The 18,570-nt window shown below is 39.5% G+C and overlaps 1 protein-coding gene across 4 annotated transcripts in view; it reads right to left on the reverse strand.

The window, feature by feature from the left end:
* Nucleotides 1–18,570, reverse strand: part of SORCS1 (sortilin related VPS10 domain containing receptor 1) — a 589,929-nt gene that overhangs the window by 87,022 nt on the left and 484,337 nt on the right. For all 4 annotated transcript variants that reach the window (XM_015148114.3, XM_077945596.1, XM_001083180.5 and 1 more), the window contains exons 13-17: nt 17,639–17,730; nt 15,298–15,405; nt 13,081–13,198; nt 11,440–11,570; nt 7,349–7,462 (exon numbers count right to left, since the gene is read on the reverse strand). In XM_015148114.3, the coding sequence (XP_015003600.2) occupies nt 7,349–7,462; nt 11,440–11,570; nt 13,081–13,198; nt 15,298–15,405; nt 17,639–17,730 (563 nt within the window). The remainder of the gene's footprint in view (nt 1–7,348; nt 7,463–11,439; nt 11,571–13,080; nt 13,199–15,297; nt 15,406–17,638; nt 17,731–18,570) is intronic.

The following is an 18,570-nucleotide window of genomic DNA, read 5'->3' on the forward strand; positions in this document are numbered from 1 at the left end:
GCCCCTGCAGCGATGAGTCTGTAAATAATGCAAGTGATTGCCTTTTGTGTGGACTTTAAATACATGCACCAGTTTTAGGGCCAATTATTCTCCTTGATGCACACTGAAAAATATCCTTGAGAGGAGATCAGACCAAACATCAAAACCCCCACAAGGCAACCAAAACAGAATCATCTGGAAAAGACCAAAGCCCCCAAAGACACTGGAAATAGCAAATCCAGGAAATGGCAGGTTAGCAGAATTTAAGTGTTTTATGGCTTATGTAGAGAGGAAGTTTCCAAGTTTTTATTTTTAATTGACACATTAATTATACATATTTATAAGGTACAGTGTGATATTTTGATACATATATACATTGTGTAATGATTAAATCCAACATATCCATCACCTCAAACATTTATCCTTTGTGGTGAGAATATTCAAACTTCTCTCTTCTGGCTATTTTGAAATATACAACATAATATTATTAACTATAGTCACTCTACTGTGAAATAAAACACCAAAAGTTATTTATATAAAGCATATTTTAAAACATTCCAAATGTATGTTGATAGTATAAAGGTAACTATTTTGCTAGAATTTATGTGTGTATTTTTTCTTGGACCCACTATATATTTATAAATAGATACAGAACTTTAACTTTTAAAAATGTATTTATTGTATAAATATACCCATTGGAATCTCTTGAACACGGGAGGCGGAGGTTGCAGTAGCTGAGATCACACCATTGCACTCCAGCCTGGCCAACAGAGTGAGCCTCTATCTCAAAAAAAAAAAAAAGAAAAAGAAGTCCCCATTGCATATTGAGAAACTAACCCTGAAGAGCAGTAAGAACTGTCTTTGTATCTTCTTCCATGAAGAATTAATGGACCCTATAAAGAAACTCTACAGATAGAAATTTCTATACATACTTTTTAAAGCACATCTAGAAATATCTCAGCTTAATAGCAAGAAGAAATCTTTCCCTTGAGAAGATTATCTCGATTTCTTAGAATAAACCAATCCAATGCCCACTTTATTTTATATTTACAGAATCTTTTACCACTGGCATGAAACAAGCAACATGCTAGTTAATTTGGCAACTTAAATTTTGCAGTATGCTCCCTGGTTCCAAAACAGTATAAACAAGATTTAACCATATATAAGTATCACTAAATGAGCTTGTGCTTGTGGATGTGCATACTGAGATATTTATAGATACTGAAAGAGAAACAAAGAGGAATAAATTTTGGGTTATTTCAGCACTAACATGAAATAAAATAAAAATGAATACTGCTTTCATTTTATTTGAGCAAAAGAAATTCGTTCAGTAATCAGCTAAACACATTATCTGACCCGACTGGAATAAAGCGACAGACATGTTTTGGTATACACTGCTTTCATCACTTTCTAATTATGTAACTTTATGAGCCTATGTAGGTTCTTATTTTTGTTTTACAAATGAGAAAACAGAGACTCACATTAAATAGGTCCCAGATATTAGTACTGCAGTGACAATTAAACATCAAATACACGTCTGGACTGTGGATTCATAATACAAATAAGTTTTTTCCCTTCTTTCTTTACTCTAGAGGAGTCTTCAGACAATAGTTATTGGTGATGGTACACATTTTATAAGGTGATGACTATGTGCTAGGCATTGTGCTACATGCTTTACATACAGCGTCACATTTAATCAAATTCTGAAGGCAAATAAGAAAATGTTATAGGTTAAGGAACTAAGGGTCAAGGAAACAAAGTCACTTGCAAAACATAACAGTAAATGGCAGAGGTTAGATTGAACATCCTTAATTGTTTCATTCCAATTACTCCCTTTTTCACTAAACAAAACATCCCCACTTGTATTTCACTCTCAATCCATAACAGGCTGAGGCCCCAGTGCCAGCCTCCTTACTTTCCACCTTCATGTAAAATGACACGTAGAAGCTGTGAGGGCAGAGGTTGAAGAGAGGCAGGGAGTCAACTGTGGAGAACACAGCAAGCTCTACTGTTCCACTGTGTGGGTATGAGAAACCCTGATGCCACTGAACCAAGGAGCAGGACTGGTGGTTACAGCCACCTGGAGGGACATTCTGCACTGAGTTCACTTCTTATTCCATCCATCCTTTCTAAGTCCTAGCCAACTTCTAAAACAAAAAGTGTGCAACCATTCACTTCTACGTAGTGAAGCTGCTAAATACAATAATAACCGATGCCAGGATTTCCCCGTCATGGAGAAGTGGGTAAACCTGAGAACACTGCTATATACACAGGGTAATAAGCTGACAGTGAAAGTAACCATAGACATTTATAAAGTGAGGTATTTAAGAACTTTTTTTAATAACAGGAAAGTTTTCCTGCATGCTTCCAAGTAAACTCTCAGAAAGGTGATGCTGGGAGGTTTTGTCATTCACCCCACTCAATTCACTTTCCCACTGCATGTCTGTGCCATGAGCTATGCTGTAAGAAAAGGGTGAGACAAGTGAGGTGCCCAGGGAGCAACATTTATGAAGGCACTCACTCTCTGGCCAACCCTACACTTGGGATTCCTTTGTGCTTCATCCCTGTCCTGAGGCTAATACAGATTCTGCATTGACTGAGCATGAGGTGACCATGGATGGCTTAAAATGGCACTGGACACAGGGTTCCCAGTGGCTGTTTAACTCTTTAAGCACGCAGGCATTGGCATCTGGGCTTGTCCTGGAGAAAACTACCACTGTGGCCCTTCCCCAGGATCATCTCTTGTTCTCTTTGCAAGAAATGACCTTCCTCACCTTATTAATTTAGCTAAATCCTACTTCTTCTTCCCCTCAGTTTTCCTTTACAGAATCCACTAGCATCTGAATTTTAAAGGAGGATGGCACTTAATACAAATGAATCTCTAATATGTGGGACTCACAGGCAGTCTGTGAGCAGGAAGCTAGTGTTTTAACCCTTACAAGGGAGAAACGTGGCAATGCCTGATACTCAGGTCTGAGACAGAACCAGTTGGCTGAGTGGAATTTGCATTATGAGCTAACAGAAACACCTCCAATTGCCAAAAGAGACTTAATTCTCTTTGTATTATCTGTATAACAAGTATTATAGGATGAGAATATTAACTGCAGCATTATTTATAGTGGCAGAAAAAGCAAAATAACCCAAATGTCCATGGAAGAAGGATGACTGATAATACTATAATAATACTTAATACTATGGAATTAAATAAATGAGAAAGTATCCTTATATATTCTGACTTAGAAAGATGTTTAAGTCATATTTTTGAATGAAAAAGGAAAACAGAAGAACAACGTGTCTAGTAGGAAATCACATATAAAAACAACCTCCCAAATTAATTTGTGTATTTTCTCTTGGGACCAGTATTTGCTAGCAAATGCAAAGAAAAGTTTTAGAAGCATGCATATCAAACAGATCACAATTGTGAGGGGAAAGGGGGCCAGGATTGGGTAATGATGTAAATTGGCTTTTAAACATATAAAACATACACATTTATTTTGTGACTAAATATTTGTAAGTAAAAATCTAAATGTATAGTGGCAGCATTATTAGTGGCTACAACATTATATACTGAATCTGCTTATAAAATACCACTGAATCAACACATAGCCAAATGACATCTGTGGTGAGGGGCTGGAGTAACATTAAGGGAGACAAAGTTTTTTTCCAAGTTCACCGATATTTTACCTCTTACCAACTCTTGAGTTGGCTACAGACAATGCAAATAGGAATTCAGTGGTGTGAGGCCTTCTTTGTAGATGATTTCAGGCCTCTGTCCCAGCTAAGGGTCTTCGTGTTCCTAATGAAAAATGTGTAGTTGAGACAACATGCTGATCAGTGGGGTTATTATTGACAACCATTCCCTTGACTTTAGTGTGTAAGGCCCTATTTGCATATTCACTCCTCCACCTATGAGCATCTTACTTATGAGAGCAGAACATTTACCATACCCGCTGATGGCGGGTATTTATCATATGTTCTCTTTACAAACCAGCTTGCTCACCAATGCTGATGCTTTTCTGCAAAATGTTTAACTGGAACAGGCAAAACTGGTGGATGTGGCAACTTAACAAAAATCATTTGGGGTCAGATGCTATCGTGTAATACCCACTGAAATGAACAAGCCCCTGAGAACGAAGGTGGAGTCCTAGAAGGTAGAGTTGTAATTTTGTGACTACTAAACATAACAACTGCATTGACCAACATTTATATATGGACGCTTATTGCTAAGTCACATTTAATTGACATTATATTTTTAATTTTATGTGGCATAGATGGTATTCCTTTTGAATATAAAATTACTTAATCATCACTGATGTTTTATTTGATGTTAGTCAGGATTTATAAGATCTCAATGGGCCAGGTGCAGTGGCTCATGCTTATAATCCCAGCACTTTGGGAGGCCAAGGTGGGTGGATCACGAGGTTAGGAGATCACCTGGCTAACATGGTGAAACCCCGTCTCTACTAAAAATACAAGAAATTAGCCGGGCATGGTGGTGGGCACCTGTAGTCCCAACTACTCTGGAGGCTGGGGCAGGAGAATGGCGTGAACCCAGAAGGCAGAGGTTGTAGCGAGCTGAGATCGCGCCACTGCACTCCAGCCTGGGTGACAGAGCGAGACTCCGTCTCAAAAAAAAAAAAAAAATCTCAATGAACTGAAGAGTGAGGGGTCACAGGTGTCATTCAGCCTTGGTCTATGATTGAGTAGCATCTAGAACAATTTGATCCCTCTGTGTTTCAGCTTCCTATCATCAATACCAAAGACAAACTAATGTAACTTCCTTGACTGATTGAGCTGGTTATAAAAACAAAACAAAAAAAACAATTCTTAAATTAGCCTGAGGGGCTTCCAATGCCCTTTACAGTGTCTAAACATGCTAGTACCTGCAAGTAATAAAACTCCTGTCTTTTGCATTCCTTCCCCATTAAGTTTAGTTATTTTATCAACCTTTTCATTTTTTTCCCCCATGGTACCATGCTAAGACCTCACTGACCCATTGCTATAAAAATGTTACTTGTATTTCCTCGGATGTTGTGTTATCATTCAAAAAAATCATAGCTTATTCCTTTATTCAAAGGTTCTAGGAATCCCTAACATCAGAAATAGGAATCATTGCAGTCCTTTTCTATGCCTTTCCCTCCTTGAAAAGAATAGTATCTATTATTTTGATAATCTTAAAAAAAAAACATATTTAACATTTCAAATACAGAGTACATAAATGGAAGTCTCACCTCGTCAAGTGGATTCTCTGTACTGTGGCTGGCTTGAGAAAGGAGAAGGGGCTTTATCAAGTAGAAATGGCGGATTGGTAAGGCTCCTACCTCCTTATTTCTCCTTTCTCCTTCCTCCTTCCCTTTCTCTCTCTCTCTCTTCTTTTTCTTTTTCTTTTTTCTTTTGTAGAGATGGGGGTTTCCCTATGTTATCCAGGGTTTTCTTGAACTCCCGGACTCAAACAATCTTTCCACTTCAGCCTCCTGAGTAGCAGGGACTACAGGCACGTGCTACCACACCGGCTTCTTTTCTAACTTTTTATTATCAGAATTTTCAAATATGTATGAAGAAAAGTATTGTAATCAATTCCCATATGCTCATTACCCATCTCCAAAAAATTATCAGTGCTTACCTGTTTTTTAACACTTTAAAACAAAACTCACACAAATATGTATCTCTAAAACCAAGGCTGTTTTCTTAGTCTAGCCAAAATGTCTTTATCATGCCTAAATATATAATTCTTTAGTATCACTTATGATGGTTAACTTAATATGTCAACTTGACTGGGCCATAGTATGCCCAGATATTTGGTCAAATGTTACACTTCTGTGTGTTTTTAAATGAGATTAACATTTAAGTCAGTAGACTGAGTAAAGCAGATTGACTTCTCTAGTGAGGGTGGGCCTCATCCAATCAGCTGAAGGCTTAAATTCAACCGGCTGACAGTTCCCAAAGTAAGAGAGAATTCCTTCCCCCTGATGGCATTCAAATTGGAACACTGGCTTCTTTTCCTGCCTTCGGTCTTGAACTGAAAGGCTCTTCTGGGTCTCGGTCTGCTGGCCTTTGGACTAGAACTACAACATTGGCTCTTTGATTTCAGGCCTTCAGACTTGAACTAGAACTACACTGTCAGCTCTCCTGGGTCTCCAGCTTGCTGACTTACCCTGCAGATCTTGGGACCCACCTACCTCCATAATCAAATGAGCCAATTCCTTACAATAAATCTCTCTTTTTTTTTTTTTTTTTTGAAACGGAGTCTTACTCGGTCGCCCAGGCTGGAGTGCGGTGGTGCAATTCCGGCTCACTGCAACCTCTGCCTCCTGGGTGCAAGTGATTCTCCTGCCTCAGCCTCCTGAGTGTCTGGGACTACAGGCGCACACCACCATGTGTGGCTAATTTTTTTTTTTTTTTTTTTTTTTTTTGTATTTTTAGTAGAGATGGGGTTTCACCATTTTGGCCAGGCTGGTCTCAAATTCCTGACCTCAAGTGGTCTGCCCTCCTCAGCCTCCCAAAGTGCAGTGCTGGGACTACAGGCGTGAGCCACCACGCCTGGCCAAAAAATATCTTTCTAAATAAATATACATCCTACTGGTTTTGTTTCTCTGGAAAGCCCTAACTAATACATTACCCGAATTAGTGTATGTTCAGTTTTCCTCGAGGCTCAAATGTGTCTTTTTACAGATCATTTATTTGAATCAGAATTTAAATAGGTTCCATACACTATTTTAAAGTTTATAGATACCAACTACATTTGAGACAAATTTACGAATTTTTTGTCCTTTTTATAGTATTTCTTAAATAATACTGCATAAACCCCATGACACAGAATATTAAACACCAAATTTTAGAATGTGATTCCGGATTTACAAAGGTCAGAATGCATGTTTAAATGTGCCAAGACTGAACATAAAGAGAAAGCAAGATACATTCGTATTAGCACTACTATACTTTTGAAAAGTCAGTGAGTTCCTTTTGTGATTCCAGGTTCCACATCTATAAAACAGGAAACACAAATATGAAATATCTATTTGGCCTTCCTCATCATGGATATAATAAGGGTAAAGGGTAACTTCACAGGATTAAATAACTTGAAAACAAAGTGTCGAGAAAATGAAGACATTTTTATTTCAATATTGTCATCGTGATCTTCATCCAATAAACATTTCTCTTTTTTAAATTTGCAATTGGGATCTTATTCTCACATGAAACTTGCACTATTAGTGCAAAGTTGTGCTTCATTGCTAAAATGAACAAAAGCAATTACATCGTGCTATAAGGAAATATGCCTGGTCTTTGATCAGAAGTAATTCTGTCAGTATAACACATGCTGAAAGGCAGCAAAGGTTGGCTTCTCAAGGTCACTACTCCAGATACTTACCCAGTACTATTGAGGTAACTCTGTCCCAAGCTGCAATCCTTTGACAGAGAGGATGGATTGAACCAAAATGCCGGCAGGCACTGGCCATTGCTGTGTCGCTCATAACCATAGTCGCTGTTAGGAAAGAGCCGAGAAAAACCTTTCAGTAGGTGGCAAAATTACTGAAAACAATTCCATGTCAGTCCACAGCCAAGTGCTACACTAATCAATTAGTCAAAACAAACAAAAACAAGACAAAACACACACACACACACACACACACAAGCATTCCCTGAATCAATGACTTCTCAAAAATAGAACTTTTTTCATAGACTATCTATCAATTATTCAGGAAAATATCCTATATAACTGGTCATTCCATTTAAATACTCTTAAGCTGAGCGAGTAGATTGTGTTCTCATTAGAAGGATACACAATACAGATGGCTGGACCCAGAGAAAGCTGTAATGAGAAAACAGGCAGTGGTGGGGCTCAACTCTTGGTGAGAAATTCATCGCAGAGTTTAACATGGTCACATGTGGCACAGTCCTCATTACTGGTGATGTCTTTGGGATGCTCTTCCAAGACATCTGGATCTACCAAGTAGAGCTGAGCCAGGTCTCTCTGTGTACACTCCATATGCTTCAAAGTTACAGCCAAAAAGGAAATGTCCTTCAGGAGTATCTCGAGCATTTCCCCTAAGGAAATGTTTCATACTAGGCAGTTAGCACTGCCAGTTGGAACTAACTGCTTTAAATCCTCTCTCTACTTTGGAAATAGTCAAAGACTTCCCTCTCAGCCTCCTCTCATTCATGCTTCCAGAGGCCTCAGAGTTGCCTGATATTCTTGGCTTCTGGCAAATGAACCTGGGCACAGAGAATGACAACAAATTGCACCTCCACATGCGCAGACAAATCTCAGGCAGCAATCGGCAAGCATTAGTATGAACTGGCCCATCTGTGTAATGGAGGTGAGATGCTGGCACACAAGGGTCAGGAAGGGAGAAATAGGCTCAGCTCAGAGGCCTGTCACCAGGCAGCTGGTACTTAGAATTTTGCACATACCAGCAGGATTTGGTGCTGGTTCAACGCAGCACGGGTAGGAAGACTTCAGAATTGCTGCCTATAGGACGACCAGTGTTCACTTTGGGGAGTTACTTTACAAATGCTGGAGAGGGACAGGCAAGGTCATTTGGGGAACTGTCCAGGAGAAAGCCAAACCAAAGAGAAACACTCAGGGACAATCACCTTTCATTACGCTACAGCCAGGTGTAATCACTGAAACTCCAGCTGCTGGTAGAAACCCAACAAGGTCGTGATGAGCCTTCCCAAATATTATCAGAAATCATGCAGTTACGGAAATCCCACTGGATCAGAAAACCTTACAATGGCCTCCTTCGTGATTAATTTCCCACTTCTCAGAATGCATTTCAGCTGGTGGGATGAGTAGCCGATCCAATCACAAACGAATGCAGGGATTGGGCCAAGACTGAGGGGCACAAGGGATGTGGGAGAGGAGAAATCTAATTGCTTTCCTTATCTGGTATTCCTTTCAGTCTGGACTAGCTTACAATTGAAAAAGAAAAACAACAACAACAGCAAAAGACTGGCTTCCTTTGAAGCCTGTAGAAAAGATTCCCAGAGAAGCAAATGTTTCGAGGAGAAATCAGGACATTGGGACATCTCATCTCATTTTTTTTTCTCTTTGGTTTTCTTATTTATTTATTATTATTATTATACTTTAAGTTCTAGGGTACATGTGCATAACGTGCAGGTTTGTTACATATGTATACTTGTGCCATGTTGGTGTGCTGCACCCATCAACTCGTCAGCACCCATCAACTCGTCATTTACATCAGGTATAACTCCCAATGCAATCCCTCCCCCCCACCATGATAGGCCCCGATGTGTGATGTTCCCCTTCCCGAGTCCAAGTGATCTCATTGTTCAGTTCCCACCTATGAGTGAGAACATGCGGTGTTTGGTTTTCTGTTCTTGTGATAGTTTGCTAAGAATGATGGTTTCCAGCTGCATCCATGTCCCTACAAAGGACACAAACTCATCCTTTTTGATGGCTGCATAGTATTCCATGGTGTATATGTGCCACATTTTCTTAATCCAGTCTGTCACTGATGGACATTTGGGTTGATTCCAAGTCTTTGCTATTGTGAATAGTGCTGCAATAAACATACGTGTGCATGTGTCTTTATAGCAGCATGATTTATAATCCTTTGGGGATATACCCAGTAATGGGATGGCTGGGTCCAGAGAATAAATTTGCCTCCTGCTAAAGAATGGCTGTTTCTTAAGGCAAAAGCTAAACCACTAATGTAAGATGCTAACTTCCTTTGCAAATCTTCCTTGAACAGGATAGAAGAAGAAGAAGCAGTTGCTTCAGAAAGAGGGATGTGACAAATGACTTAAAAATCTCATGGCAGTTTTCCCTGTGAATGCATTTCAGGGTGTGAGTCCTGAAGGGTAGTACAAAGATAAAATATATTTGTCATTGTGATAATACTGCTCTAACTAAAACAGAAGTCACAACTGGGGAGGCCCCTGAAGATTTCATTTTGAGCTTCAATGTAACTGAAACTCTGTTGCCCTTTGGCTGAGCCCAAAGAGATATTTCATTGGCTCTTGGCTTGGCGTCCTCACCAACAAGGGGTAGAGCTGTGGGTTACTGGTCTGACTGCTGGCTGCCACTCTTGTCAGACCTTCTTAGTGCTAGAATATCTCCAGATGTCTACCACAAGAGAAGGTTTAACTTTTCTAAGATATGTGATGAGTATATACACAGTATCTCAGTCCAATCACTGATATTTTAATGATTCTCAGTATGCAACCTGAGATTGCAATACAGCTAGAAATAAATTGTTAAAAAATGACTTTAGTTCTTATGTCGGTCAAGTTTGGTAACACATATGTATACATTTAGTGATTGCGTTCTCTAAATTAAAAACAAACGAATAAAGGAAAAGCAAAAAGAAGAGGGAAGAAAACAATGGAAAATGAGATGGAAAATACCAAGGGAGTTACCACCTACTTGTCCTCAATAATGTGTAAGCCTTACCTGAACAATTAACACTGACAACAAGCCAAGGGCTTCACTGTGCCCACAAGCTAGCTTTCTGCTGAGTAAATGTCTCAAGAAGGACTCTATGGCACTCTATGGCACATTTAGAGTTTAACCTCTAAATGTCTCAGTACTTCTCCAGTTTAAATTAGCTTAATCCTGGTAAAGCAAGAAGTCTCCTTTATCGCTAGGTTCACTGAGTTACAGATTTGCAATGCCATTGAATCCATCCTTGCTCTGAGTTCGAGAATGTCTTCCATGAATCTCATAAGCTGTGGTCAGCTAACTACGACTTGAAAACTTGCAGGGACAGAAAATTTACTGCCCTTAAAGGCTATTATTCCACTACAGGCAATCCTAGATTCTAGAAAGCTTTCATCTAGAACACAAATATGTTTGTTTTGTTTGCTCCCTAAAAAATACACTTACTGTTTCTTACTGTTTCCAGTGTTGCTGTTTGAAGCAGCACAGAAAGAATCTGCCTTTTTTTTTTTTTTAAGAGATAGTCTCCCTCTGACACCCATGTTGGAGGGCAGTGGTGTAATCTTGGCTCACTACAACCTCTACCTCCTGGGTTCAAGCGATTCTCCTGCCTTAGCCTCCTGAGTAGTTGGGATTACAGGTGCCTGCCACCATGCCCAGCTAATTTTTGTATTTTTAGTAGGGATGGGGTTTTACCCAGGCTGGTCTCCAACTCCTGACCTCAAGTGATCCACCCCCCTCAGCCTCCCGAAGTGCTGGGATTACAGGCATGAGCCATCACGCCCGGCCAAATCTGCTCTCCTTTGGTCCTAGGAATCTAGCAATTATATGAAGATAATTACCAGCCATCTTCTGAGTCCTCTTTCAGTCTAAAGAAACTCTTGATTATCCCACATACACATGTACATAGCTAGTAAACTATGAGGTAATTTTATAAGAATATGAAGCTTGCCACTTAGCCCTATGTATGTTACTATTATTTCAATTCTAAGGTTTCATTCAGGCCCATGTGGATTTGATACACCGAATGGCTCCAGGAGATAACTGCACAAGCTCACCAATCAAAATCAGCCTCAGTGCAGACACAGGGTTCAGATTCCATAGCTCCTGCATATTTTCCTTGCATACACTTCCGCTCTGATTTTCGCTTCTTATATATCCTTTTTGCTCCCATGATACACGCTTCCCCCTGTAAGCAGAGGAGGATCACAAATACTTGGGCACACAGTTTGGACTTTCCCTGCTCCAAATGAGTGACGTTTAGGGAGACATTTGCAAATCTTAGTGTAATGTGAACTTTGGTAGCCCTCTTTGTGCTAACAACATTTTCCTTTTGTGGTCTAGAGCCCTCTTATACAACCTGACTATAAAGGCAATCCTAACAATCACTGAGGATTATTAAATAACATCCTTAATTTTGTGTGCACTTACCAAACCTTTATTTGGCAGAGTGCTGGGTGCAGTGCTATGAAGGACACACAGTTAAGTAAGACTCAGTCTGCACCTAGTGCATTGCCAACAAATCTGTAGTAATTAAGTTCAATTCCCCTATAATAAAAGATTTACACAGTTGGTCATTTATGAGAGCATGAAAGAGGAGCATTGCTAAGAAATATAAAGATCCATTTTGCCTCGATTTATTATGCCTCTGCCCACACAACTTTATAGCACAGATTTTAATGCTCCTCTACCAGACAAGCGAGAGAGCTAAATTCAGTGTTTTCCCACAAAATAAATAAAAGCTTTGAATATCACAATGACTGTGCATCCCAAAGGAGAAAATATCAGCAATGTAAATGAGCGATTTTATTGTTTAGCCTCTGAATAGGGTGGGTGTTTCCAGATAACGCAGGGCCCACTATCAGACACACTCCTCCTCTTGTGTTTCTGAAAGATCAGAGTAGAATTTTGCTTAATCTACTGAACACTGTCTTTCTTGAGCAAACTCACTTTAACTGGCTTCATTACACATCTACATTTAAATATATTACTTAGTCTAGGTTTGAGGTATATGACGTTTTTCTGCCTGAATATGGTGATGGCTTTGCAGCAGGTACTTCTACGATATCCTTTGAGAGATCTGCGGAACGACTTGTACCTTGGGAAATCAAGGGAGAGACACTTCAATCCAAGCATTTTGATATAAGCTGAATAGGTGAGAGGCCAGGACAAATGGAAGTTGCCTATTAATAATTCTGCATTCTCATACCAGGAGTACCTGGCAAGGAGGCAAAAAGTACTATATAGTTCCAAGGAATCAAGGCAAATGGGAAGAAGGATTTATCTGGCAACACTCACCCAACATAATTTTGTTATTTTATGTCTCTGTTTGCACTGCTAGATAACACTGAAGATCTCTTCCTTATCCCCTCCCCCACCATGCAACCATATGACATTCTTAGATGAATTATGTTTGGATCTCAGTGCTGAATTGGTATTTCATTTTGAGTTGTAAGTCTAAGCCAAGCACATTTGAATTTTATCTCATTATATTTTAGCACAATAAAAACAGAAATGACTTCACAACAAGCTATAAATGGTGAGCTTGTTCACTGCTGTGGAACACAAAATGTGTAAGTAAACAGTAGATGGACATTTTGGCCTAGATCATCCTAGTTCCTATACCTTAGCAACCAGCTTTCCCCCAACACCACTCATGCTTCCTGCCCAGGCCTTAGTCTCAGTTCTTTTCCTCCTACCTGGCTGTGCAGCTGCCAGGGTCTGTAGTCCTCTTCGGCACACCGTCTATCAAAAATGGACTTGTAGTCTACTTTGACCAGCTGCCATTCAGAGCGGTGGCTGAAGTGTCCAAACACTCTACAGAGTTCATGGTGATAAAAATAATCACAATGATAATAATGCCATGAGTAATAACTACAGAGAGCATTTGTGGAGTGTTCACCCTGAGCTAAGCACATTACATGAATCACATCATTTAATCCTCAAAACACATTCATGAAGAGGGTACTTTTTATTTTATTTTATTTATTTATTTATTTATTTATTTATTTATTTATTTATTTATTTATTTTTTAGACAGAGTCTTGCTCTGTCACCATGCTGCAGGGCAGTGGTGCAATCTCGGCTCACTACAATCTCCAACTCCCTGGTTCAAGTGATTCTCCTGCCTCAGCTTCCCGAGTAGCTGGGATTAGAGGCATGCACCACTATACCCAGCTAATTTTTTTTTATTTTTAGTAGAGATGGGGTTCCACCATGTTGGCCAGGATGGTCTCGATCTCCTGACCTCGTGATCTGCCCGCCTTGGTCTCCCAAAGTGCTGGGATTACAGGTGTGAGCTACTGCACCTGGCTGAGGAGGGTACTATTACTGGATCCACTTCACAGATAGATAACATGAGGTTCAATGAGTTTTGTTAACATTGCAAAAAACAAAATCAAGTCATAATAACAGGTAGAACCAGACCCAGAGTGTTTAATTCAAGAGCCCACTTGTACATATTGTGCCACAAGATTGGTTGGGAAAATATGGTTGAGAAAAACAATCATAAATGCTGTATTCTATGTGGTCCAAGATTAGACTTCTAGGTTATCTTGCTCATGTACATAGTTCCCATGGTTTCCTTGCTATTTTACCTTCCCACCAGCCCCTAGCGAAAGTGATCAGCAGAGCCAAGTACTAATAATGGTTTCCTACATTGCACATTCTATTCTCTTTACTCAGAGAGACTTAAGTATTTACTGAGATGTTTGAATTACCAATCAGAGGTTTGAAGAAAAGCCATGAAGTGGCCTGTTGGGTCAGTTTTTAAAAATCTCTGTCTTGAAAATATAAAAATTGAAGAAAGACAAATTATGGAACGTATTGCTAATTTAGCTATGTTTCTCATTAAGAAAAGTGTAGCTATTAGTCATATTAGATTTTTATTATTGTTTTCCGCCATTAAAAAGTAGTAGTGGTAGGCCAGGCGCGGTGGCTCATGCCTATAATTACAGCACTTTGGGAGGCCAAGCCGGGTGGATCACGAGGTCAGGAGATCGAGACCATCCTGGCTAACACGGTGAAACCCTGTCTCTTCTAAAAAAAAAAATTAAAAAAATTAGCTGGCCATGGTGGTGGGTGCCTGTAATCCTAGCTACTCGGAAGACTGAGGCAGGAGAATGGTGTGAACCCAGGAGGCGGAGCTTGTAGTGAGCTGAGATCATGACACTGCACTCCAGCCTGGGCAACAGAGTGCGACTCTGTCTCAAAAAAAAAAAAAAAAAGGAGTAGTGGTAGGGGAGAGAATTGGAAAGCTTACCAAGTATTGACTTTGGCTTGAAAGTTTTCATTGATGACAGATCAACTACTTTACAACCATCCCTATTTTCCTTGTCCAATTTTCCAAAGGAATGAATTATTACAGTTTCATACTTGAAATTCAAAGTCCATGTACTGAAGCTCATAGGCAGGGTCATTAATCTTTTGCAAATTAATGATCATCATATTCCAGACAAAAATGAGTATAAATGCAATTTCACAAGAACAGACTGTTCTCACGGTTTTCCTCATATGCGTCACAATTGGGTTAGGTAAAGAGCCAGGGAAAAATACAATGCTTTGTGGGATTTTGATGAAACTCTATGTTCTGACTTAAAGCGAAATCATTCCTATATGCCTGAGATTTTCTACATATGCAGGTTCTTTATTATTAAAGTTTTAAATGTACAGATTTATTTCCTATTGAAATTGTCACTTCTAATTTCTCTAAGCGCCTCAGTCTGGGTCTCCTAAAAACTATCAAAGAACCAAGAAAATAGCTGCCCACATTTTTCTTCCCTATTTTCTGTACGCTCTTGCAGTAAGATGCAACAACCTTAACCTAACAGCTACAAATCAAACAGGCTTAGCTATAAAACATTTTTGTAGATTACTCTTTTCTATGAAGGCTGGACCACATCATAGTTTCAACTTACGTCATGATGAGAGTCTCTTCTCCAGGCTCACCCAGAACCCCATCCACAAAAAGTGGAATAGATGTGAAACTGTATTTGCTCCAAGATCTCCCTTCATCAAAACTCAACCTAATGATATAAAAAATATCAGTCATCAGATCTCCGAAGGAAAAAAAAAAAGTCATTTCAAAGGGAAGACACCGTCAACCCAGAGATAATACATTTTAAAAGTAGCTGAGATATTGTCAAAATGAGCCTTTTATATAAATAAGTATTCTTAATTATATCAGAAAATAGAAATACAGTTAGCCAAGCCATGGGGACACAGATGTATTAAAACATCAATAAAGGAACAGCTACATTAAATGGGAATTAACTATAAGTCTTTTATAAAATTTTTGAAAATTTGGATATTTTTTTATTTCTTAGACCTCAAGCTCTTGACCCTGTCCAAAACCTCTCTACTGTCTAACAAGTCTCACAGGTGATACTGAAGAGTGATGACCTTGTAAGACTTACTTAGATTTCAATCAACTCATCTCTAAGTGACCAAGTCCTCAGTGTGTCCTTCTTACAACTATAAATCCTGGTTGACCTCACTGAATGAATGAGTACAGGATAGGCTCTTGAAAGCAAGAGAAGATAATTCTTCAGTCCTGATGGTCACTGGAATGGTCTAAATGCTTGTGTCCTCTCTAAAATTCAAATGTTGAACATCTAATCACCAATGTGATGATATTAGAAGGTGGAAACCTTAGGAGGTGATTAAATCATAAGGGCGGACCACCCATGAAAGGAATTAGTCATCTTATAAAAGAGGCCTCAGAGAACTGCCTTGCCCTTCCACCATGTGAGGACATAGCAAAATGGTGCCATCTATAAACCCAAAAGTGGAGCCTTCATCAGACACTGAATCTGCCAGCACTTTGATCCTGGACATCTCAACCTCCAGAACTATGAGAAATTAGTTTCTGTTGTTTATAAGCCACCCAGTTGACGGTATTTTGTTATAGCAGCCCAAATGAACTAAGATGGTCACCCAGGACCCTTTCTTTTGCTCTGCGTTTCTTTATGAATGCCCTTGCTCAAGCTTAGCCTGTTTTTCTTTTCTCTTTTGCAGCTTTCCCTTCTGTCATCAAAATAACTAACAGTAGAAGGAAAACTGGGCTTTTGATTTTGGACAAACTCATATATGGAGAGAACCACTTTCAAAAACACGGATGAAAGAGCCTATCGATAAGTCCTCTGGAAGTTAGTCCTTATACATCCATCTGTGGGACATGCACAGGCAGAATTGTGGAATATCACCTCAAAAAAGAAAAACAAGAAAGCAAGATCAGGAGAAATGAGACTGGAGCAGAACTGTGATGAGTTGATCATCTCTGTGTGGAATGCAAAAATGGATATGGATATTAAACTCCAGGAGATGTTATTTGGGAAAGGTGACTGCAAGAAGTCAAGCTATTCAGAGACTATACCTGATCGTGAACATTGTTCTACCTGTAATCTTGTTGAGAGAACAATATACTGGTGAGGGAGTGAGGGTGAAAGTATCATAACATTTGCAAAGTATAATGCAATTTCTCTCTCAGGGAGTAAAACACTCTCACTCTCTCTCTCTCTCTCTCTCTCTCTCTCTCTCTCTCTCTCTCTCTCTCTCTTTCTCTCTCCCCCCATCACCCCCTCCCCACCCCCCGTCTGTGTCTCTTTCTCTTTCCTACCACCACTGCTCTAGTAGACCTTGACATTCTGAAACTGGCCCAACTGTCCTATAGAACCAATGTTTACGGTTTCTTTGAATAAACATAGAAATTGATCCTCCCTGTCTTAAAACTTGAGAACGTTACATTTGTCTTATCTGAGTTCTTTTCTCAGGAAACCAACCATCAGGCCTCCCAGGTAGTATCAAGGAGCTGAAACTTACCAGATAAAGGCATCTGACAATGAGAAGCCAGACAACTTACCCATCATGACTGTCTAATTGCCAACTTGCTTCCTGTGGACCACTTCCTCTTCCTCACCTCCTCTTCTTTATCCTTCCCTAATTCCTGTTTTCCCACACCTGGTTACGTTTCTTCCCTCTATATAAACCCCTAATTTTAGTCATCAGAGAGATGGACTTGGGACTGATTGCCCATATCCTTGGCTACAGCACCCAATTAAAGCTTTCTTTCCTGGCAACATTTGTTGTCTCAGTGGATGAGCCTTTTGTGTGGAGAGTAAGAGGACCTGAACCAAACCTCGGCATTTTGGTAACAGATTTACTGCAAAAACAGACACAGTTCGATAGCCTGACTCCTAGACTGATCTTAGCAGTGCAGGACCATCAGGTGCAGATCACACAGGCAGCAGGTGCCCTTACCAAAGATGTCGAATTGGGAGAGATGTGTGTTTCATAGCAACCAGTACTCCACCTTGATCCAGGTACAAAACACTGTGCTCTTCTTCAAAGATCTGTATGAGGAAAACACATACATGGACACACATCCACATCCACACATACCCAGCCTTCAAAGAATAAGTCTTCATATGAGAACAAAAATCCTTCCCATGATATAAATAGGTTTCCCTAAATCTTTGGGAAAATAAAGTTATAGAACAATTCTCCCCATCATAGGCTATTGTACCACTGGTGTTACACAAAATAATTTTAGGTGTGTATGAAATAAATTTGAACAATGAATATTTATGGGTTCATGCTTAGATTCCTTCATTTTCATGATAATTTCTATTGATTCCCAGTTATGATGATGCCAGAATATTGGTTAACTGTCATATATTATACATCTCTAGACAGAGGGAACCTTAGAAATCATTTACTCCAACAGTCTCATGTTCATAAATAAGGAATCTAAGGTTTAGAGAGATGTGGTAACTTGCCTGAGATCATGCATACAGTAATGGACGGAACTTGGACTTGCTGCATTACAGTGCCCTTTCCAGATCTTATTACTCTGAAGTTTCCGACTGTTATCAAAAACTGTTCTTGTTTAATTAATAGATGTTCCACCAAAATCATGGTGAGTTCTGTTGTCATCTTTGGGTACATGTGTCATTGGGTCTTTCTCCAAATGTAGAGAAACAAATTTGAAGTCAAATGGAGACACAATGGAAACAATCTCTAGATCCTTTCTGTATAAGATACATACTGTTCTCTCAGATTATTAGTATAGGCTTGCCTGGAGTTACATTACAGACACTCTTCTTCCAATTTGTTTATTTCTTATACCCAAGATGCACCCCAAGACTACAGAAGTAAAGACTTCTCTGCCTTGTTTGGGGTGTTGGAAAGAA

This window comes from Macaca mulatta, chromosome 9 (assembly GCF_049350105.2).
Source record: "Macaca mulatta isolate MMU2019108-1 chromosome 9, T2T-MMU8v2.0, whole genome shotgun sequence".
In the NCBI taxonomy this organism is placed as follows: Eukaryota; Metazoa; Chordata; class Mammalia; order Primates; family Cercopithecidae; genus Macaca; species Macaca mulatta.